This window comes from Electrophorus electricus, chromosome 23 (assembly GCF_013358815.1).
Source record: "Electrophorus electricus isolate fEleEle1 chromosome 23, fEleEle1.pri, whole genome shotgun sequence".
NCBI lineage: Eukaryota > Metazoa > Chordata > Actinopteri > Gymnotiformes > Gymnotidae > Electrophorus > Electrophorus electricus.
The window spans coordinates 3,599,629-3,617,252 of record NC_049557.1 but is presented as its reverse complement, the minus strand read 5'-3'; the positions used below and the strand labels follow the sequence as shown (position 1 = coordinate 3,617,252).

Sequence of the window (17,624 nt, the reverse complement as noted above, 5' to 3'; positions counted from 1 at the left end):
CATTTTCCTCTTCAATCATTTTTCATGTAAAATCCGTACTGCATATCATAGCAATATCTGCCCAGGTTCTGAGAAGACCCCCTTCAAACAAAGCCATGCCCACAGATTTACAAACGCACTCTATGTCTAAGGAATGAAACATCTTTTTTTTTTTTTCCCCATACGATCAGTATATAATGTGCTCATTGCTGTCGATAATTATTATGATTGCCCAAAGCCTACACATTCATGGCTAATATGCTTTCTGGGAATGAATCATCTTTTAATTGTTATTACATGAACTTTGGGAGGTAGGGTGGTGGGTGGTGCTCTGAAACTGAAAAATGGCTTTGTGTCATTTGCTGTTAGTAATGTACTGTGGCAGAATATATACACTTTAATTGAAATAACACATGAAATGCTAATACGGTTTGAATTCCTAGACCATTACTTCATTCTCTTTATTCTTCAGGTCACATGAATATTTCATTTAAGGCCAGTGGAGTTTACAGAACTGGCTGAGTCAAAAGATTTGAATTATTTACTTTTGTTCCCTTTGTTATTATTTATTCAAAATATATACTTTGTTAATATTGTTTGCAGATTGGGACTTAACATATAAATTTATTCGGAATACATTTGCAAATGTCAGTAATACTTAAATAGCCAATTCCTGCATAGGGCATTACATTAGATGAAAACTGTCAAATGTACAATCTCTTTAACCCTAAAGAAAATGTTTCTTTTTCCCTGCTGGAAAAGACTGTAGGATAAAGTGAGTGAAATGTGTGAGAAACAGGGGAAAAAAACCCGCATGATCTGCCTTCCTACTAACGTACTGTCATGTACGTCACACATCTTACACGCTTATACTCCTGTCTGCCAGGCTTGAGGACCCCTGTGGGGACTGACAGAGCTGACCAGATACTGGGCTCAGAGGTTTAATGGAGCGCCTTGTCTTGTCCAGATGGAAACAGGCTCTGCACAGGCTGTAGGACCTGACCGGGGGAATACGGGATCAAGAGTATCTGCCGAACCGCGTGTGCTAGTCGACCGGCTGCAGGAAAGTGTCGGTGAACGTAGGCGCAAGGTAGACGTTTCCAGTATAATGGGCGCTGAGCGTGTGTTTGGCTCACCTCCGCTACACGTTTTGGAAGCAGGAGGATTTTTCCTCGAGCAGAAGCCCGTGTTAGGCTGACTCAACCTGGGACAGCACATGCCATGCGCACAAGCCACGTGCCTGATCGAGAGGGGGAGATGCAGATGACCGGGCAGAGATGGAGGCCCGTGCCAACAGACGTCACGTAACACACGCCGCGGGTTGCCCCTCTCTAGCCAGAAGGGTGGGGGGTTATAATTGCATGTCTGTCACAAAGTGAAGGGCTCTCATGTATATTTGAACACACCACCACATATCAGCCAACATATTTGAAATAAGGTCCCCTTGAAATATTCATGGCCAGATGCTCTGGGAGGACCTGGAATGTAATGGAGAAGCTTTCTGTTTCCATGGCGATTAAAGATGGGCCGTCGCTGAGCCCACACAAGCTGGAGCAAGCCAGGTTTGGTTTGTCAGTGTGTCATTATCGTGGATTGGGCCTTCGCCTGCTCCGGTTTTAAAGGCTGTGTTTACAGAGGCCGCCAGCCCCTGACGTGAGCCAGTATGCCCTGCCGGCAATGAGATACCGCGCTGAAAACCTCCTGTCTGAGCTGCAGGGAATAAGGCATCGACGCCACGCGTGCAGGTACAATATCGGTTATTATCGGACATTGCCATGAATGCACAGCGCAGGATCCATGCAAACGGACTCAGCTCACCTCCAGCATGCCGCTGTCTTTAATGAGCCGGCTCCTTTCAGTCCGAATGCAGATTTTATGCGGCCTGAACGCCTCACGGGAACAGAATAAGGCGAATATGGGCCATCGAAGAAAATCTGTTACTGCACCGTAAGGGGTACATCAGGGAAATAAAAAGGAAATCTCTTCCTCTGGTGGGTTTTCCATCGCTAGTACAGACCCAGAACGGGAGCAAGCGTGTGTGCATCAACGCGGAATTCGTTACCGCAGCGTTGCGTGCGTGGCGATCCGTCACCCCACCGGCACATGGATGTGTCCTCTTTGTTGGCTGGCCGCACCGACGCCCGGTTTTAACCTTTTTATTGTTAGCGTTTAAGTGTCTGAGCGGGCAGGCGGCGTAAGCAGGGCAGGCTAATCTTGTCGACGCCCCACCTGAGCCCCACACTGACCTCTGGTTTGTCTGCGAGGATGAGGCTACAGCCCAGAAGGCTGCCCCAGCCTGACTCTGCTTGTGACGGCGCACGCTGCCTATCAGGCAGCTGATTAAGGCAAACAAGTCCCCACATGAAATGTAGACTTGTCGAGAGCCGTCGCGATAGGGCGGCGCACCAGGGGCGATGAATGTGCTGTGGAGTGAAGCATTATGGGATTCTAATGGTAGCATTCCTCTGATGGAGAGCCTGGGCAGGTTCCCTTCTTTCCTTTCAGCAGGGGGAAATGAGCTCTTATCTGTCCCTCTGAAGATAAGGAGGTGGACTGTGTCTCTCTCTCTCTCTCTCTCTCTCTCTCACACACGCTCTCACTCTCTTTCTCACTCTCTTTCTCACTCTCTTCCTCTCCCCCACGCTCTCTCTTGCTCTTGCTGGCTCTCTCTCTCTCTCTCTCTCTCTCTCTTTCCCTCTCCCTCTCTCTCTCTCTCTCTTTCCCTCTCCCTCTCTCTCTCTCTCTCTCTCTCTCTCCCTCTCCCTCCCACTCCTGGGAATTCACCAGCCTGCTACTTCAGATGAGACAGTTCATCTCACCAGTTAGAGGATAAAAAAAAAAAACCCAGCATTCGCTTGAAATTCAGACGGCAAAACTAATTTGAAATGAAAATGGCTCATCTTACTGAGCTGTGGCTTCTGAGTCCCCGTATGCTTAGCATAACCGTTGAATTTGTTTACCGCGTTGCCAGGGTGGGAATATTCAGTGAGTGTTTGACACATGGCCACCGTACAAAGTGCTCACGTTTGATTTCAGGCACACAGCCCCCCCCCCCATTAAGGGTCAGTGGACTATTAAAGTCTGGGCATATGTGCATCCAAAATGTTCACGGCACATTTGTTAAGCCTCCATTTGCCTGTCAGCTGACTGGGACCCGCAGGAACGGTCGTGAGAGAGTGCGCGTAGGCGTGGATGTTCTGCTGATGCACCACCTCGCCGTACTAGCTCCCCAAGACGAATGGCTCTTTATCGATCAGATGTGGTCTGAATGTCTCACGAGCGTTTAGCATAGCCCCAACACTGTAGATCTTTAGCATTCTGAGCTTCCAGAAGCTTCTGCGGGGCTTCCCTTTCAGTCATGCCTGGGGGCTGCAGCTCCGTCGGCCTGCTCGGGCGACGCAGGAGCATCCAATAGATGAGCGTCGCTAACAGGTTGCTGGTGGGCGATTCGTGAGTCACGGGGTTTTTGTATTCCAAGAGGGGCTTCACACCCATCAGACAAGCAGAAATCGACGAGGAGGCACTCTAAGCCACAGCACTCTTTCTAACTTATTTGAATTAACGACCTCAGCTTGATGTGTCAAATTCCCAAAAACCAGCATTCCCAAAAACCAGCATCTCAGCCCAGTTCCACTAGCATGCGATGCCCTTACGCTACATGTTTATTTGATGATAATGGGAGACCTGGTTCTTCAGATGTCAGGTGGTGTAACGGAGTGAAAACCTTTGCAGTTATGTATGGTGCTATTGACGTTTGTAAATGTATTCCGAAAAATAAAGGTTTAAGAACAAAATGATTAATGATCAATATTTAAACAGCACAAGCCGGTGGTTGTCAGGTGTCTAGGCAGTACAGTATGAAAGTTAAAAGTTTATTTTGTTTCTAGTAAAATCTACAAAACAACCATAAAGCACAGAAAAAGCAAACCCTGACTATCAGGGTTTATATGAAGCGAAAAAGAAAAAAAAAAAAAACAGCTTCCAATTCCAAGAGTGATGAACCAGAGAGAAAATATCTCCAGCACACACACACACACACACACACACACACACACACACACACAAACACACACTCTCTTTCGCAGTCTTTCTCACATACACACACTCCACACTCACACATACACCTGACACTGTGGGAGATGTGGCAGCAGGCTGGATGCTTGTGCAGACTGACGTGTAAGAGGTCCATAGGTTTTGCAGCTGAATCTGTAGGAGAGAGTCCCTTCACAGCCATTAAAATGAATCCAAGTGTAAACGCTAAATCTTCACACACGTCAGATGCTTTCTCACACTCTCACCATGCGATCCAAGCCTCGATATTATGCAAATATCCAGGGGGAGTCTCTTGACAATCTGACTAATGGAATGCAGTGATATTTTGTGAAATGATACTTACCAGACATATCATGTGTATTGTTCACCACTCTTTGATAATAGTACAGTATTCGTTGAGATTATTAATTTGCATACATGATTTCCATATTCTGGTTATTGCGCTTTTGGAAACACAAATCAAATGGGGTTTTATTGGAACTTCAGATCGGCTGTGCACTGTTCATGGCACACTTTTGTGTGTGTGTGTTTTGTGCGCAAAATTCCTTTTTGGTGCCTGTTATGGAGGAAACTCTGAAATGGCTGCTGGTTTGATCTCCGTACCAGAGGAACAACATGCTAACGCGGCGGAACGTTGCTATTCTTTTCCTGTTTGGTTCTTTGTTGTTTTTTTTCCTTGAGCCAATCAATAGATATTTGTATGATACTATCCAACTGTGAGGAAAGTGGCTTGTGGTGGCAAATCAACTGTTTGCACAGCAAACATCTGCTAAGTTTAATTAGAGCTGAGGGAACACTTTACTTTGTGTTTAAATGAGATAAAGTTCACGTGCCAAAATCATCTTTTGCTCTGATTGTTTCTGAGAGGACTGATTACCTGCCTGCACAGCTAATACCACACGCTGTCATTTGCTTCTTTAAAAATGAACACGGCCCTGCTGTGCGCCGACAGTTTTCACAGGCTACATTTAATTCAGAGCAGAGTATCGCTATAGAATATCAAGAACCTTTCAAAACACTGGACGGCAGGTTTGGAATCAAACACACAGGAGTGAACTGCTGTATTAAAGAGAAATCTATTGTTTTGCACAGAATGCAGCGTACAAGCTATTAGTGGGTGTTGTTTATTAGTAAATGCGTATTAAGTCAATTGTTTCAAATCTAATGATGGAACAACTAACCTGGTTTCATGGTTTCATGCTGTAGTGAAGATCGTACTTTGTTTACCCAACAAACAAAGGTATAGGCCATGTGTCAAATCTTGCTTTCTGACCAGCTTTAGAAATGATAGCCTTAGTTATTGTGTTTCTGCAGTACAGTGACAAGACGCCCGGTATGATTTATCGTTAAATCATTATATCTAACAGCTTTTCACAATTAAAGACTAAATCTATTCCCAGATATTGACCACACAGCCAGCCTGTGTGTGTGTGTGCGTCTGCAAGTGCATGTATACACTGCCTAGCTGCTTTATTAAGTACAGGAGTTCAACTGGGCTTCAGCTTGCTAAATAAACTAGTTCATGATGTCTCAAACTTTTAGTAGTCTAGACTATTACTATTACTTCTTTACAGAACATTATATTTGAAGTTATTTCCAAGCATTCTGTCTCATAGGTAGCTAAAATGCCCAGTTACTAAATGTACTCTAAAGGTACACTTGCAGCTAGCTGGACAGCTAACAACAATTGAAGATTAATCTTGCTAATCATATCGTCAGTGCAGAAAAGTTAGAGTTGAGATATATGTGGATGGCTAGAGAAAAGTGCAGAAATTAACTGATTATATCCAAGAGATGCTGGTTTTGCTGTTGTGGAGTTGGGGGGGGGGGGGAATCTGAAGTGATTTTGATATTAATTTCAATGGTAAAACTGCCCACCCTTAGTGTAGTGAAATGACGCTACCACGGTTGTCCCTCCGCTGGCATGGCGGTCCCCAGGGTCCCACCTAGCAACACATTCCTTGTTTATGTTGTGGTTGTGTTCTTGTTCCGCCCCCCCTTGATTGTCTCGTTTCAGTTCTTAGCTCCGTACTCTGGGTTCGACCCTGGACCGTTCCTATGACAATGATTATAGATAGGCTCTAAATAAATGAATCCGTTCCGCATGTAATCACGTAGCGCTACAGGAGCCATTTAGACAGAAACGTATACAGATACAAAAACTGTTTAATCAAACATCCATAATACCAACGCTGAGAATTCCATGTTATCAAATTAAACGATACCGTTCACCACGTTGTTATCGTCTGTGAAAGTCATAGGTCTCCACCTACTAAACCCCAGTATGTTTACTTATGTTATGGCTGCAGACTGTAGCCTATTTGTTCCCAAACACCAGTCATTGGGCTCCCTGTTCATCACTGGTGTGCTTCTGACTACATTACCACTGCGGACCGGCTCCTGTTCGATTGGCGGTCTAGTCTCAGCAAAGCATTAACACTCTCTTGGAGAAGGCCTTGTTGTTGAGTGTTGAGCTGATGCAAGTTTCTAATGCGCAACAGCGTTGCTGGGGTTCTTACACCTATCAGAGTCAGTGTTCGGTTGGGAGTGGTGGTCCACGGAAAACCCCAGCAAACTGGAGTGCTATGATCAGAATCTGACATGGATAAAGTGGAAAACTAACGCAAATTTCACATGGCACCATATGGGCACGACAGAGACTTATTTACTGTCTCGCTGTAATGATACTATTAGAAAAGGTTTTTTATGTCAAGCAAAAATAATACTGTAGCTTCCTAAGTTACAATGTTTTAAGTTATTAGTTGGTATGAAAAGTGTTTATTGCTCTCATTTCCATTCCATGCCTAAAGTTATTAGTATAAGCTAAAGTGAGACCATTTTTTGTTCTGTTTTTTGTATGTTTGTTTGGTTGGGGTTTTTTTTGTTGTTGCTTTAGCTGGCAACCTGGGACCCGATCCATGGGCTCAACGGAACCCTCTCAGACCGGAGGCTGGAGAACAACATGCGAGGAGTGATCTTACGGGTGGTCACTGTCTTGGTAAGTGCTACTTCTAGATCTCTCTATCATAGACTCAGATTAATACTACTTACTGTCCAACCTGACGAATAGTTCAATAAAACCCATCACTTTTTTTAAAAAATTAAATGTCATCTAACAGAATCCAGAAATAAGTCAAATGCTTCCTTTTACAATTTTCTTCACTGACTGGATATTGTGACATCAAAATTCACAATATAAAACAAGAGACAGGACTCTCAACATCTGTGCAGTGTTACTGCATTGTTTTGATTCGTATTTAATTAATTGATTATTTACTTGTATTGAAGTCCTGGCAAGTGCTGGATTATATCACCCTGCTATGGTCATTTCCCCGCTCAGAATGTTGTCTAGTTTACCTCCAGACTTAGCCACGTCCGAGAAATTCCTGTTAGGTAATTTTAAAGGGAGTTTGCGTGGGAGATGAGTGGGGGATTTGAGCATGAATAGAAAGCACTGGAACTGGGGGTATATTGAGATTTCAGTTCTGCTATCTTGCCTCCAGCACCGATTTGAGTGAATCCCCGGAGTTCGTTAAAGATTTAGCCGTCTGAATTCTTCATATCCCTGCTTTGAAGTCTGCTGAAGAAGAGCGATGATGCTGCTATTTTGTGGCTGTCTCGCCCGCGCCTCGTCTCCCTCCTCTCTGTGATACGTTGGGCCGACCGAATGCACGGCGAACACCTTAAGCGCGCCGCGCAGTCACCAACAGAGAGGAACCGTTCCCAAGCACAGCCGGGAAGAGGGCTTCCGTGTCCGACGACTCCCCCTGGTGTGGGCCAGGGGAGAGGCAGGCCCGAATGCACACTCGGGTTGTGGCGGGAGAGCCGGCGATACCCGCGGACGGTCATGAGCGCTAACTGAGCAGCCTGCCAGAGGTGTGGCGTAGGCAGTAGGTTTCATGCAGTGCTAGTACAGTAGCTGCAGAGACTTGGGTTTTATTTTTACAAGTCGGTGAGGACGCATGTCTCTTTGTTCAGACATAAACGAAACCTGTTAAACTTGCGTGTTGGTAATGCTAAACTTGGTAATGCGAGGCTCTTTTCACAGACTTTTATTTGCATGTTAAGTTAAGTCTCAAATGCATGTTTTTTGAATAAATAATAAAATAAAGTGATAGTACTACAAGTGACAACATTTGAATTGAATTCGTATGCCTGTTTGTGCTTTGCATGTAGTGCTCTGCTTGGATTGGTGCTTTGGGCTTTGCACTGCGAGGCAGGTCACAAGGCTCCAGCTTTTCATGACCCTGTAAAGGTCTGAGCAGAGCGCTCAATTTAAACACTACTAAATAGTAACATCCTACCACTGGTACTTTAAAGCTTACAATGCCCCTAGCCAGCCATTGACTTAATGGCTTCCCATAGAGGTCATGTGGGGTCATGTATTTAGTTGTTTTAGTTCTAAAACTGTGCTAAAAAAAACCAAAATAAAACAACTTCGGATCAGAGAAGAGGAAGGTGGTATAGGGGAGGAAGGCTTTTTTGTCATGTACCAGCAGAGCTCTATAACCTCCTGGGCTGAAACATACAGCAAGGGAGAAACGAGTTGGGAACAAAGAAAGATGTCCTCTTCTGTCAATCAAAGCTCCCTAGGAGTGGTGCGAGAAGTGTTCTCCCACACAGCAGCAGGTGCCTCAGGTCTGGGTGGGTTCACTGGCTCCAGCTCTGTAATTGGCTGCTGTGTTACTCCCCGTACGCATTTGTTGCCAGGTGACTGCAGAGGCGGGGGGCGTGACGCGACAAGCCAGAGCCCCGGGGGGGGGGGGGGGGGGGGGCGGCACCAGGGCCCGTGGCCTGTGCGGGGGTCCTGGGCGCAGTCCTCTAGCATTCTGTGCGGGGAGCCTCGCGCGCTGCTCTGGAGCTTGTCAGAGCCACGCCCCCACCCCGTCACCCGCTGCTCGTCTCCATCACTGTCATTGTGGTGAACGGGAATCGGAGAGAGAGCGTCACATACCCTCCAGCTAAGACGGGCGCAGAGAGAAAAGTGCTGCCAAACGTTCCCAAAAATCGATTGTATGAAAGGCAAGATCGTGAGTGAAAGAAGAAACCGGCGAGACAGACATGCCCCTACGTACGACGATGCACCCGAGCTAACAACTCTTTAGACTGTTTGCAAAATGGTAGCGGGAATATGTGTTACGTTTGCACGCTACCTTCCCTGCTTTCTGTCTCCTATTGATCTGTATACAAGTAGCGATGATTTTCTGCACGATACGTGAAACCTCGAATCATTCCACGTGCGGCTGGATGGAAGTGATGGCTGCATAATGGCAAAGGGGATCGATGCCGAGTGAGCCGAGTTGGGGGAGATGCCCCTACTGGCTTGTGTCGCACGTTCACTGTGACGCCATGCCACTTTATCCACAAGGCTCAAAAATGTCCACGGATAAACCCAAATAGTCATTCTTCCAGGTGCATTTGAAGACCAGCGGGCATACCTTTGAAATGGTACAGCCCACGTTCCCGCAGCAGCGGTACCAAGTTGCGCATGTAGGTTTGGGAGACGCCACGGTCCCCTCCGAGGGAGGTCTGATAGATGGCACGGCCCGGCTGCCGTGAGCACTGGCACGCATGTCCTCATTCCCACTAATAGCTTATTGAGCGAGGGGGGGCATGGCCCGGATTAGAAAGCACTAGCTTAATGTGCAGGCAGCGTGCAGTCAATAACGCCCCCCGTGTGATAAATCTGCCTGACATGTTCCCAGAAACTCTCCGGCCATCGATAGGGATTTATTAAAGGGAATATGAAAAATGCACGGGGGTGAGGCTTGGCCGAGCGGATGGCGCGTGGACGGCAGGTGCCAGACGGGCCGTGCCGCGGATGACAGGGAAACGCAAACCGTTTCTGTTGCTGAAAAGCGCGCCTAGCCGAAATGTAAAGCCCGCCGGCCTTCGCGGGCCGCTCCCCGTTGGGTGAAAGAGAGGGCCATCTTTCAGCTTTCTGCTGTGAGCGAGAGGTCGACTTGGAACAAGCACCTTGAAGTTTGTGAGCGGCATGATGGATGACAGAGGTGTCCAAACAGGAGCCTGTCTTTGCGCAGGTGCCGCGCAGAAACCTCAGGCGCCGTGCAGCCTGCTTCACAGGCCTTGTATTTATTTACCCCTACCCTGCTTGTCTGTAACTCACTATGGAAACAGCTGCAGGCCGAGGTTTGAAATATACTAGCCAGTTACGTTGGGAAGAGCCAACTATGTTATATACCTCAGTATTAGTTATGCTTTGATCAGAGGTTTATTCTTCAGCCTGCCTGATTTAGGGTTTAGCCTAGTAACCATGTGCAGAGGCTGAATACTTTAACGGGAATTAAACATAAAACCTGATGGCATCACATCAATATAGCCAACTCTTAGTAAGCCTTTCCCTCTGGTTAGTTAGTATGAGGGAATGTACATTACATAATGCTGTCTAAAGAGCTGAGCTTCACATGAGTTCAAAGTAACATGCGGTTTATTAGCAGCATATAAGACAATTAGCCACACTACAATTACATACATGTTATAATGAGATTATGCTACTGTAAATAATAGAGATACAGCCCGGAAAATACTAGCTGATGGTTACCTCATAGACTGACAGGGAGAGACAGAGAGAGAGAGAGAGAGAGAGAGAGAGAGAGAGAGAGAGAGAGAGAGTGTGTGTGTGTGTGTGTGTGTGTGTGTGAGTGCGTGCGCGTGTGTGTGTGTGTGTGAGTGCGTGCGCGTGTGTGTGTGAGTGCGTGCGAGTGCATGCTTGTGCGTGCGTGCGTGTGTGTGTGCGTGCGTGCGTGTGTGTGCGTGCGTGCGTGTGTGAGTGTGTGTGAGTGCGTGCGAGTGCATGCTTGTGCGTGCGTGCGTGCGTGCGTGCGTGCGTGCGTGTGAGTGTGTGTGTGCGTGCGTGCGTGCGTGCGTGCGTGCGTGCGTGTGAGTGTGTGTGTGCGTGCGTGCGTGCGTGCGTGCGTGCGTGCGTGCGTGCGTGTGCGTGTGTGTGAGTGTGCGTGAGAGATGAAGAGACTGAGGGTGAGAAACAGAGAGGAAGACTAAGGGAGATATTTCTCTAAAGCTGACTTCACTTCCAGCAGTCAGCCCTGCCTCCACTCTCATCTCCGCTCCAACCAGAATTCCCGCAGGGTTGAAATATCTTCAGTCTTACCACGACTGCCCGCCACTGACCAACGCTAGCATCAGGAACCACAGCCACCATCCAAAATGACGACTGACCATTTGTGTGGAGCCAGGGCCAAAATGACCACTGTGATGCGGTCCCATTAGTACCTGTGAACGGTCCCACATGTGCGGAAGAGCAAGGACAGATGAGGATAGGACTTCACACACCGGTGACCGGTGCTGACCAATCCCAGCTTATCATTATCCTCCTTCTACAGGCACAAACCATTACAACAGAAGGGATTGTGAGGCCATAAAATCCTCAGTCTGAAGAAGTGCCCCTTACCTCCAGGGAAATTCGTTTCTGTTTTATTCTCACTCCCTCCATTAGGAATGCTGACTGCTTTCTCTGAAACGTATGCTGAGTCGACGCCACTCGATCCGCCTGTGCGGGGTGGCACGACATGGGTTGACCTTTGCGGTAGGAAGTGTAGCTCGGAGACGAAAGCAAACCGCCTACACCTCATTTGCTTCTACAAATGACAATATTTGGACTGTAGTGCAAAAGTAAGTAAAGCAGGCCAAAGCAGCCTTTGATGCGTGGTCACATTAAATCTGGGTTTGCCTTGAAGGTCTTAGCAAAAAGTGCATTAGCAAATTGGATTTCCATGTCTGGAGACTGCAAACAAATGTTAATTATTAAGCATTGTATGGATGTCAAAAGGACAGTTCATTAAGCTTACGGTATATTTTTATTTGTGCAGCCCACCCATTTCTTTTTCATTTCTGCTGCATTTCTGAACACTAGTACCACTGATTGTTTAAACAAAGTCCCAAGAAAACAGGGCTATAAAGGAAGTCTCTCGCGATTGCTTATCTGTCCGAATAACGTCTTGTGTTATCTTTTCTTCCTGCTTCCGAATATCAAGTCTAATTTGAAGTTGTCTGAACTGCAGGGTCTCGGAGGTCACGCCCCTGCCAGCATGGCAGACAGCAAACACGTATGACAACAGACAGCCAAATCAATAAATCGGTCAACCAATTAGGAAACCAATTAGTCTGTCGTCTTGTTACACTTGTATAGTGGTATAACAATATGCTATTTGTAATCACAATACAGAATATGTATGTGAGATATATACCGTATTGTGTAACATAAAACAGACAGAATTCTCAAATTTTTTGAATTTTTTTATTTCATTGGCATTATTTTGTTACACTATGTTATGTCATTTTAATATTTTTTTTGCCTTAAACACTTAGGTTCTTTCCTGTCCGATATCAAACTTTTTATTTACTCTTAATAACAGGAATTTTATCCTGTGGGATGAAGGTATAATTCTAAGATATGATCAGATCCATCAGTGTGATCTGTTAATGCTGTACTATGTGAGCGGGATAAGAAACACAAGGTGCTTCCACACACTCCCATGGCAACTGGACCGCATGCCGATCTCGTATGACCGTTCCACGGTTCGCTCTAACCAGACCATTGAACAACAGCACTGTTGGGACTCCTGCCTGTGAGAGCAAACTCCTCAGGAGTCTTAAGCGCCCAACAGCAAGACCTGCCCGGTGGTCACAAGTGCCGTACCCAGAACTCCCCTCTTTTAAACTTCGTCCCGGGAACCAGGATCGGTCGCGCTTTCCTCCGCGCGTTCTCTCTGCTGAACTGCCTGTGGATCTGCTGCTATCTGCTCACCTTTTTGGCCGACCTCGCTGAGCCTCACCGAGCTTCACTGAGCTGAGCTCAATCTTGGCCTTTCCTCTTTAACCTAGTGGAACAGTGCAATCCTGCTGGCTTTTATGGAAGCCATAAATAAGCAGGCACATTATGCGCGAGGCTCCAGCTACAGCCGGGATGTTTTAGGGTATGAATGGCTTCTCTGTCTGACTGTTCCGAGTGCTGTACACTGGCTTTCTCTCCTTTAAGTCAACCAGGCGATTAATCCCTCGTAGTTTTCTTGGTCTTGCGGGATTCCGTCAACCGAATAATTGAATATTTGAATCTTATTTATTATTGTACTTACCTATTATTATAGCATATTTTTCCCAGCTGAATTATCAATAAGCCTGTGGTTATTTACACAAGTGGAAGTTGGCACCATAACGAACTTGGCGCTGCGTCTCCGCTTAGGTTTTATTTATTATTTTGCTTAACGGTATTTTTGTGCATACTGTGAAGGAAAAAGTTGAGACCCATCACTAAGATGCTCTTAAACAGAGCTACACTGTACAAGCTGTGTTTTTACTGCACGCTGCCATCCAGGCTGATCTGCTACTTAAAAACGCCAGCGCATGAGGGCTTGCAGGGCAAAACTGCAGCGAGCGATGCTCGGTGTCCCGTGCTATTAACCTACGCTGCCACACGCTCGCTTTAGAGACTCTTTCTGACTTAGTCTGCATTTTGAGCACTTACAACGGTGTAATTAATTGGCTCACAGCAGACTGATTATATTATTATACAGACACATGTCATCACAGTCATTTCGTAGAGACAGCGGAGCGCCAAAAAGCCCAATCTCCCCGAACGCCAAAGCAACCTGACAAAACCGAAAACATTTATGCAAATCACGGGCTGCAGCACAGTGGCACCTTACTGTTCCCTTCCTTGATTCGTTAGCGGGTTCGTTAGGGCCGGTCCGTGAGGTGTCGGACTAGCAGGGACTGTAGAACGCCCATCATTAATCGAGGGACCTGAGGAACGCATGGGTCAGAACCAGAGGACCAAAAACCTTTCTAGTAATGCACACAGCACTCGCAGCTTCGCCTGCTTCCTGTGCCGTGTGTATTATTGCGCTTGGAAAAATCTGCTGATTTTCCCGGGCGGGTCTGTCATATCCCACACTTGCAGTACAACGGTCAATTTGGGTTTCTGGCTGGCCTGGAAACTCGGTCTTCCACACAGCAGATGTAAAAATTTGAGTTGATCTTTATATTTTTACAAGCTTGTTAAGGAATTATTGATGGCGGAGCCGCAGTTCTGAGAGCCTGTCTCCTTGTTTTAACCACCTTCTCTGGAGCTCAATGCGAAATATGGGTAATTCAAAAGTGATGTTGCTGAGAATTGTTTCCCTGGCGTTCGGAGGCTTTCCGTCAACCCGCACTCCTTCAGAAGGAAAAGCGTTTACTTGGCATGACCTTCAGGAAGTCTCCCGGGTCATTCAAGCAGCCTGAGACAGCATTTGTAGACCTTTTACGGAACATGATCAGGCCCACGGGTCAAACTTGTTCCAAATCCCATCATCCCGTGCCTCGGAATAGCTGGCGTCGTTTGTTTTAATGATCCTTACAGAGCACCTATATCTCCATCTGTCTACTTTGGTCAGTCATGGCAGATGGTGTCTCGGCCCCTCGGTGGAGGAGGGTGTTACTAATAACATTTCCATGCCATATTCTTACTCATCATACTGGTATGATTTTGCTCTTGAAACCTATGATAAAATCTAAGGTTTATAAAGTTTGCCAAATTGCCTAAAGAAAGAACAATGTAAAAAAAAAACTCAACAGCCTCTCAGAACATCAGGGCTCTCATGAGCCTGTCAAAGTGAACCTTAAATGAATAATGTATGAATGACACGTACCATCAAGAGCCTGAGTTAACCAATGCTTTGATGAATGGGAACCTTGAAATGGAACAGAAAAGTAATGGTTTGTGTTGCCTGGCCCATGTAAGTCTAATTGTAATTATTACCATGAAGGTTCTTAGATCTGTACATACACAGAGAAGTTTGATCCATCCAGTCCCCAGGCAACGTCATGTCCAGAGCCCAACAGCCATCAAAACAAAAACAGCATGCATTTATTTTCCATCATTACTGCTGATTGGAAGTGACATAGCAGTAATGCCCTTGTGACTTTTGCTCCGAACAATGTCAGAGCTCATGAAGCCAGATTAAGGTGAAGTGACATTAAGCCTGTAGGATTCCGACACCAGCGCTGTTCTCGCTGCAAATAAGATGGAATTGTGGGCTTTAATTAAAGAGCGGTGGAAACGTATTTTTTTATCTTGGTTTGTCTGATACATATACCATTCTGATGATCACAGTGGTCGCACCGCACGCTCTGCAACTGAAGCGGCCCCGCCAGACGCATTTGTGCTGACGCCACGCTAAATCTCCAGACATTTTCAATCAGGGAATCAACAGGATTTTCATCATGTTACTCTTGCTCTTTTCAGGAGGAGCCGTTTGTCATGGTGTCCGAGAACGTGTTGGGAAAGCCCAAGAAGTACCAGGGATTCTCCATCGACGTGCTGGATGCCCTCTCCAACTACCTGGGTTTTAAGTATGAAATCTACGTGGCTCCTGATCACAAATATGGCATCCAACAAGCAGACGGGACCTGGAATGGTTTAATTGGGGAACTGGTTTTCAAGGTAACACATTGCACAATATGTCGATAATCTGGCGGGGCCTGGTCTTTCGTGATTCTGTTCGATATTTTTCATACTGTTGGTATGCAGCTATATGTGTGTTGAGTAATGACGAGAAATCAGTGTTGTCAGAGACCATTTTTTCTGGCGTTCTCCATTTTCTCAGTAATGAGCTGGATGAATTCACAGAAGGGTGGCTGAAGTGGTGGGAAACATGAATCCAGAGGCTTTTTTTTCCCTCCTTTCTCCACCGGCAATATCTTTCAGCATTCCGGGTTCGCTGAGCATTTTGGGGGCCATTACCCAGCAACCCCGTGCTGATTTCCATTCCGATGCTCTTTACCTGGCCATTCCTGCAGACCCCGCCCTCCCGCCGGCCAGCCTGCCTGCCTCTCGGGCGACCAGCCGGGGCCGTGGCGCCGTGAGCCGTGCGGGAGCTTATCGCCGTTTCCAGACAGGCACGCCGAACAGAGGGAAGAGCGAGGGGATTCTAATCCTCTCACCTCTGCCTGTGGCGGGACATTGTTTTGCCGCGGCTGCAGATTGTAGCAGGTCCCTCGTGAACCATCCCTTTTTGGCGGTTTTTATTAAAACACTGCATTCCTGACTCAGTGATTTGGTTTGTTCAGAATGTGTGGCGTGTGTTGCTTGTTGTCAGAGGAAAAGAGGATACTGTTGTGCTAGGAGACAGTGGATTTGGTGAAAAGGTGCCACTGTTTTGAGTGTAATGTGAATTATTATTAGGGGAAGGAAGATTCCAAGTTTGCCTACTAAGATTGGTACAGACCTGAAACATCACCACAGCCCTCTCAGGGAAGATGTTTCAGCATTTCTTAAACATTTTTTAGTTTGGATTTTTTTACTTACTATAGCCTTAGATGGTGAGGTACATAAAATTATTGTAATTGATCCTTGGCTCGATAAGAATTAAGAGTGGAGAAAACATTGTTAATTCCAGTCTAATCTGAATAGAGGGAAATTAACAAGGTGTTGACAGTCCTTGAATTGAAAGGTGTGAAGTAGAATTTGTCAAGAGTATCTAGTCCGTACTGGGCGACTAATACACACAGACATGGCTGCTTGCAGAGCTGAGAGCCCCATGCCCACATATAGTGTTAATATGCAGCATAAATGACCATTTCTGGCCATTTATGCGTTTAGTTTCCCTAGCAGAGCGTGAAATTAGCAGGTTTAGTCATCTGTGAATTAATTGTGTGTAGAAGGGTAAAATAACATGGGCAAGCACTGCTTACATTATGCGAGAAAACCCTTTCATTCGCTTCACACAAGCTCGAGAGAGAGAGAGAGTCATTTGTAAGTGATAGGGCTGAGCCAATTTTACAAAATCGCAATGTTTTTTGCAGCCTGCGCCAGACGCAGACATGCGCGCATGCTGAGATCAGGAGAAAAGTGAATGGTGCTCCAGTCTTGCATGCAGCGTGAGAACATGGCTACCTTTATGACAGAAGCAATTCAGTTAAAAAAAAAACCCAAACTTTGGTCCCCTCCATACAAGAGCAAACTCATCAACTCAGTTTAATAATGTGAGAGTGGAAGGACAAATGTGTAATTAGATTCAGACCTTCCACAATCAAATGGTTATATCTCACGTTATAACTCAGCAAACAGAATCGAGGCTAAATGAAGCCCGAGTAAATAAGCAACAGTGTTATCAGAAAGAAGGTTTATTCTGTGTTAGAGACCTGGCACAGTCACGAGTAGTAGAGCCCTGAGCAGGCATTACCGAGTACTAGAGCCCTGAGCAGGCATTACTGAGTACTAGAGCCCTGAGCAGGCATTACTGAGTACTAGAGCTCTGAGCAGGCATTACTGAGTACTAGAGCCCTGAGCAGGCATTACTGGGGGGCGGGGGACAACCTAGTCACAGGGGTCTCCCATCTCTATGTATCCTCTCAACATGAAGTCTAATGGGAGTCAGGAAGGTGAGGCTAGACACCAGCCCAGTGATAATGAAAACAGACAGTAGTGCGCTACCGCTAATGCTTCCTGACAGGAACTCTCACCAGGTCCTGTAGGTTCCCTCTTCTCTTCCTGCCTGCGTGGCTGACAACATGGAAAGTTCTGGAAGTAGGGCTATAAAAATTAAATAAAAGAAGGAGAAGACACTATTTTG

General features: G+C 46.3%; 1 protein-coding gene across 1 annotated transcript in view; it reads left to right on the top strand.

Moving 5' to 3' along the window:
* Nucleotides 1-17,624, top strand: part of grid2 (glutamate receptor, ionotropic, delta 2) — a 238,262-nt gene that overhangs the window by 175,632 nt on the left and 45,006 nt on the right. Inside the window, exons 9-10 of the mRNA XM_026999786.2 lie at nt 6,929-7,030; nt 15,296-15,493. Coding sequence (XP_026855587.2) covers nt 6,929-7,030; nt 15,296-15,493 — 300 coding nt within the window. The remainder of the gene's footprint in view (nt 1-6,928; nt 7,031-15,295; nt 15,494-17,624) is intronic.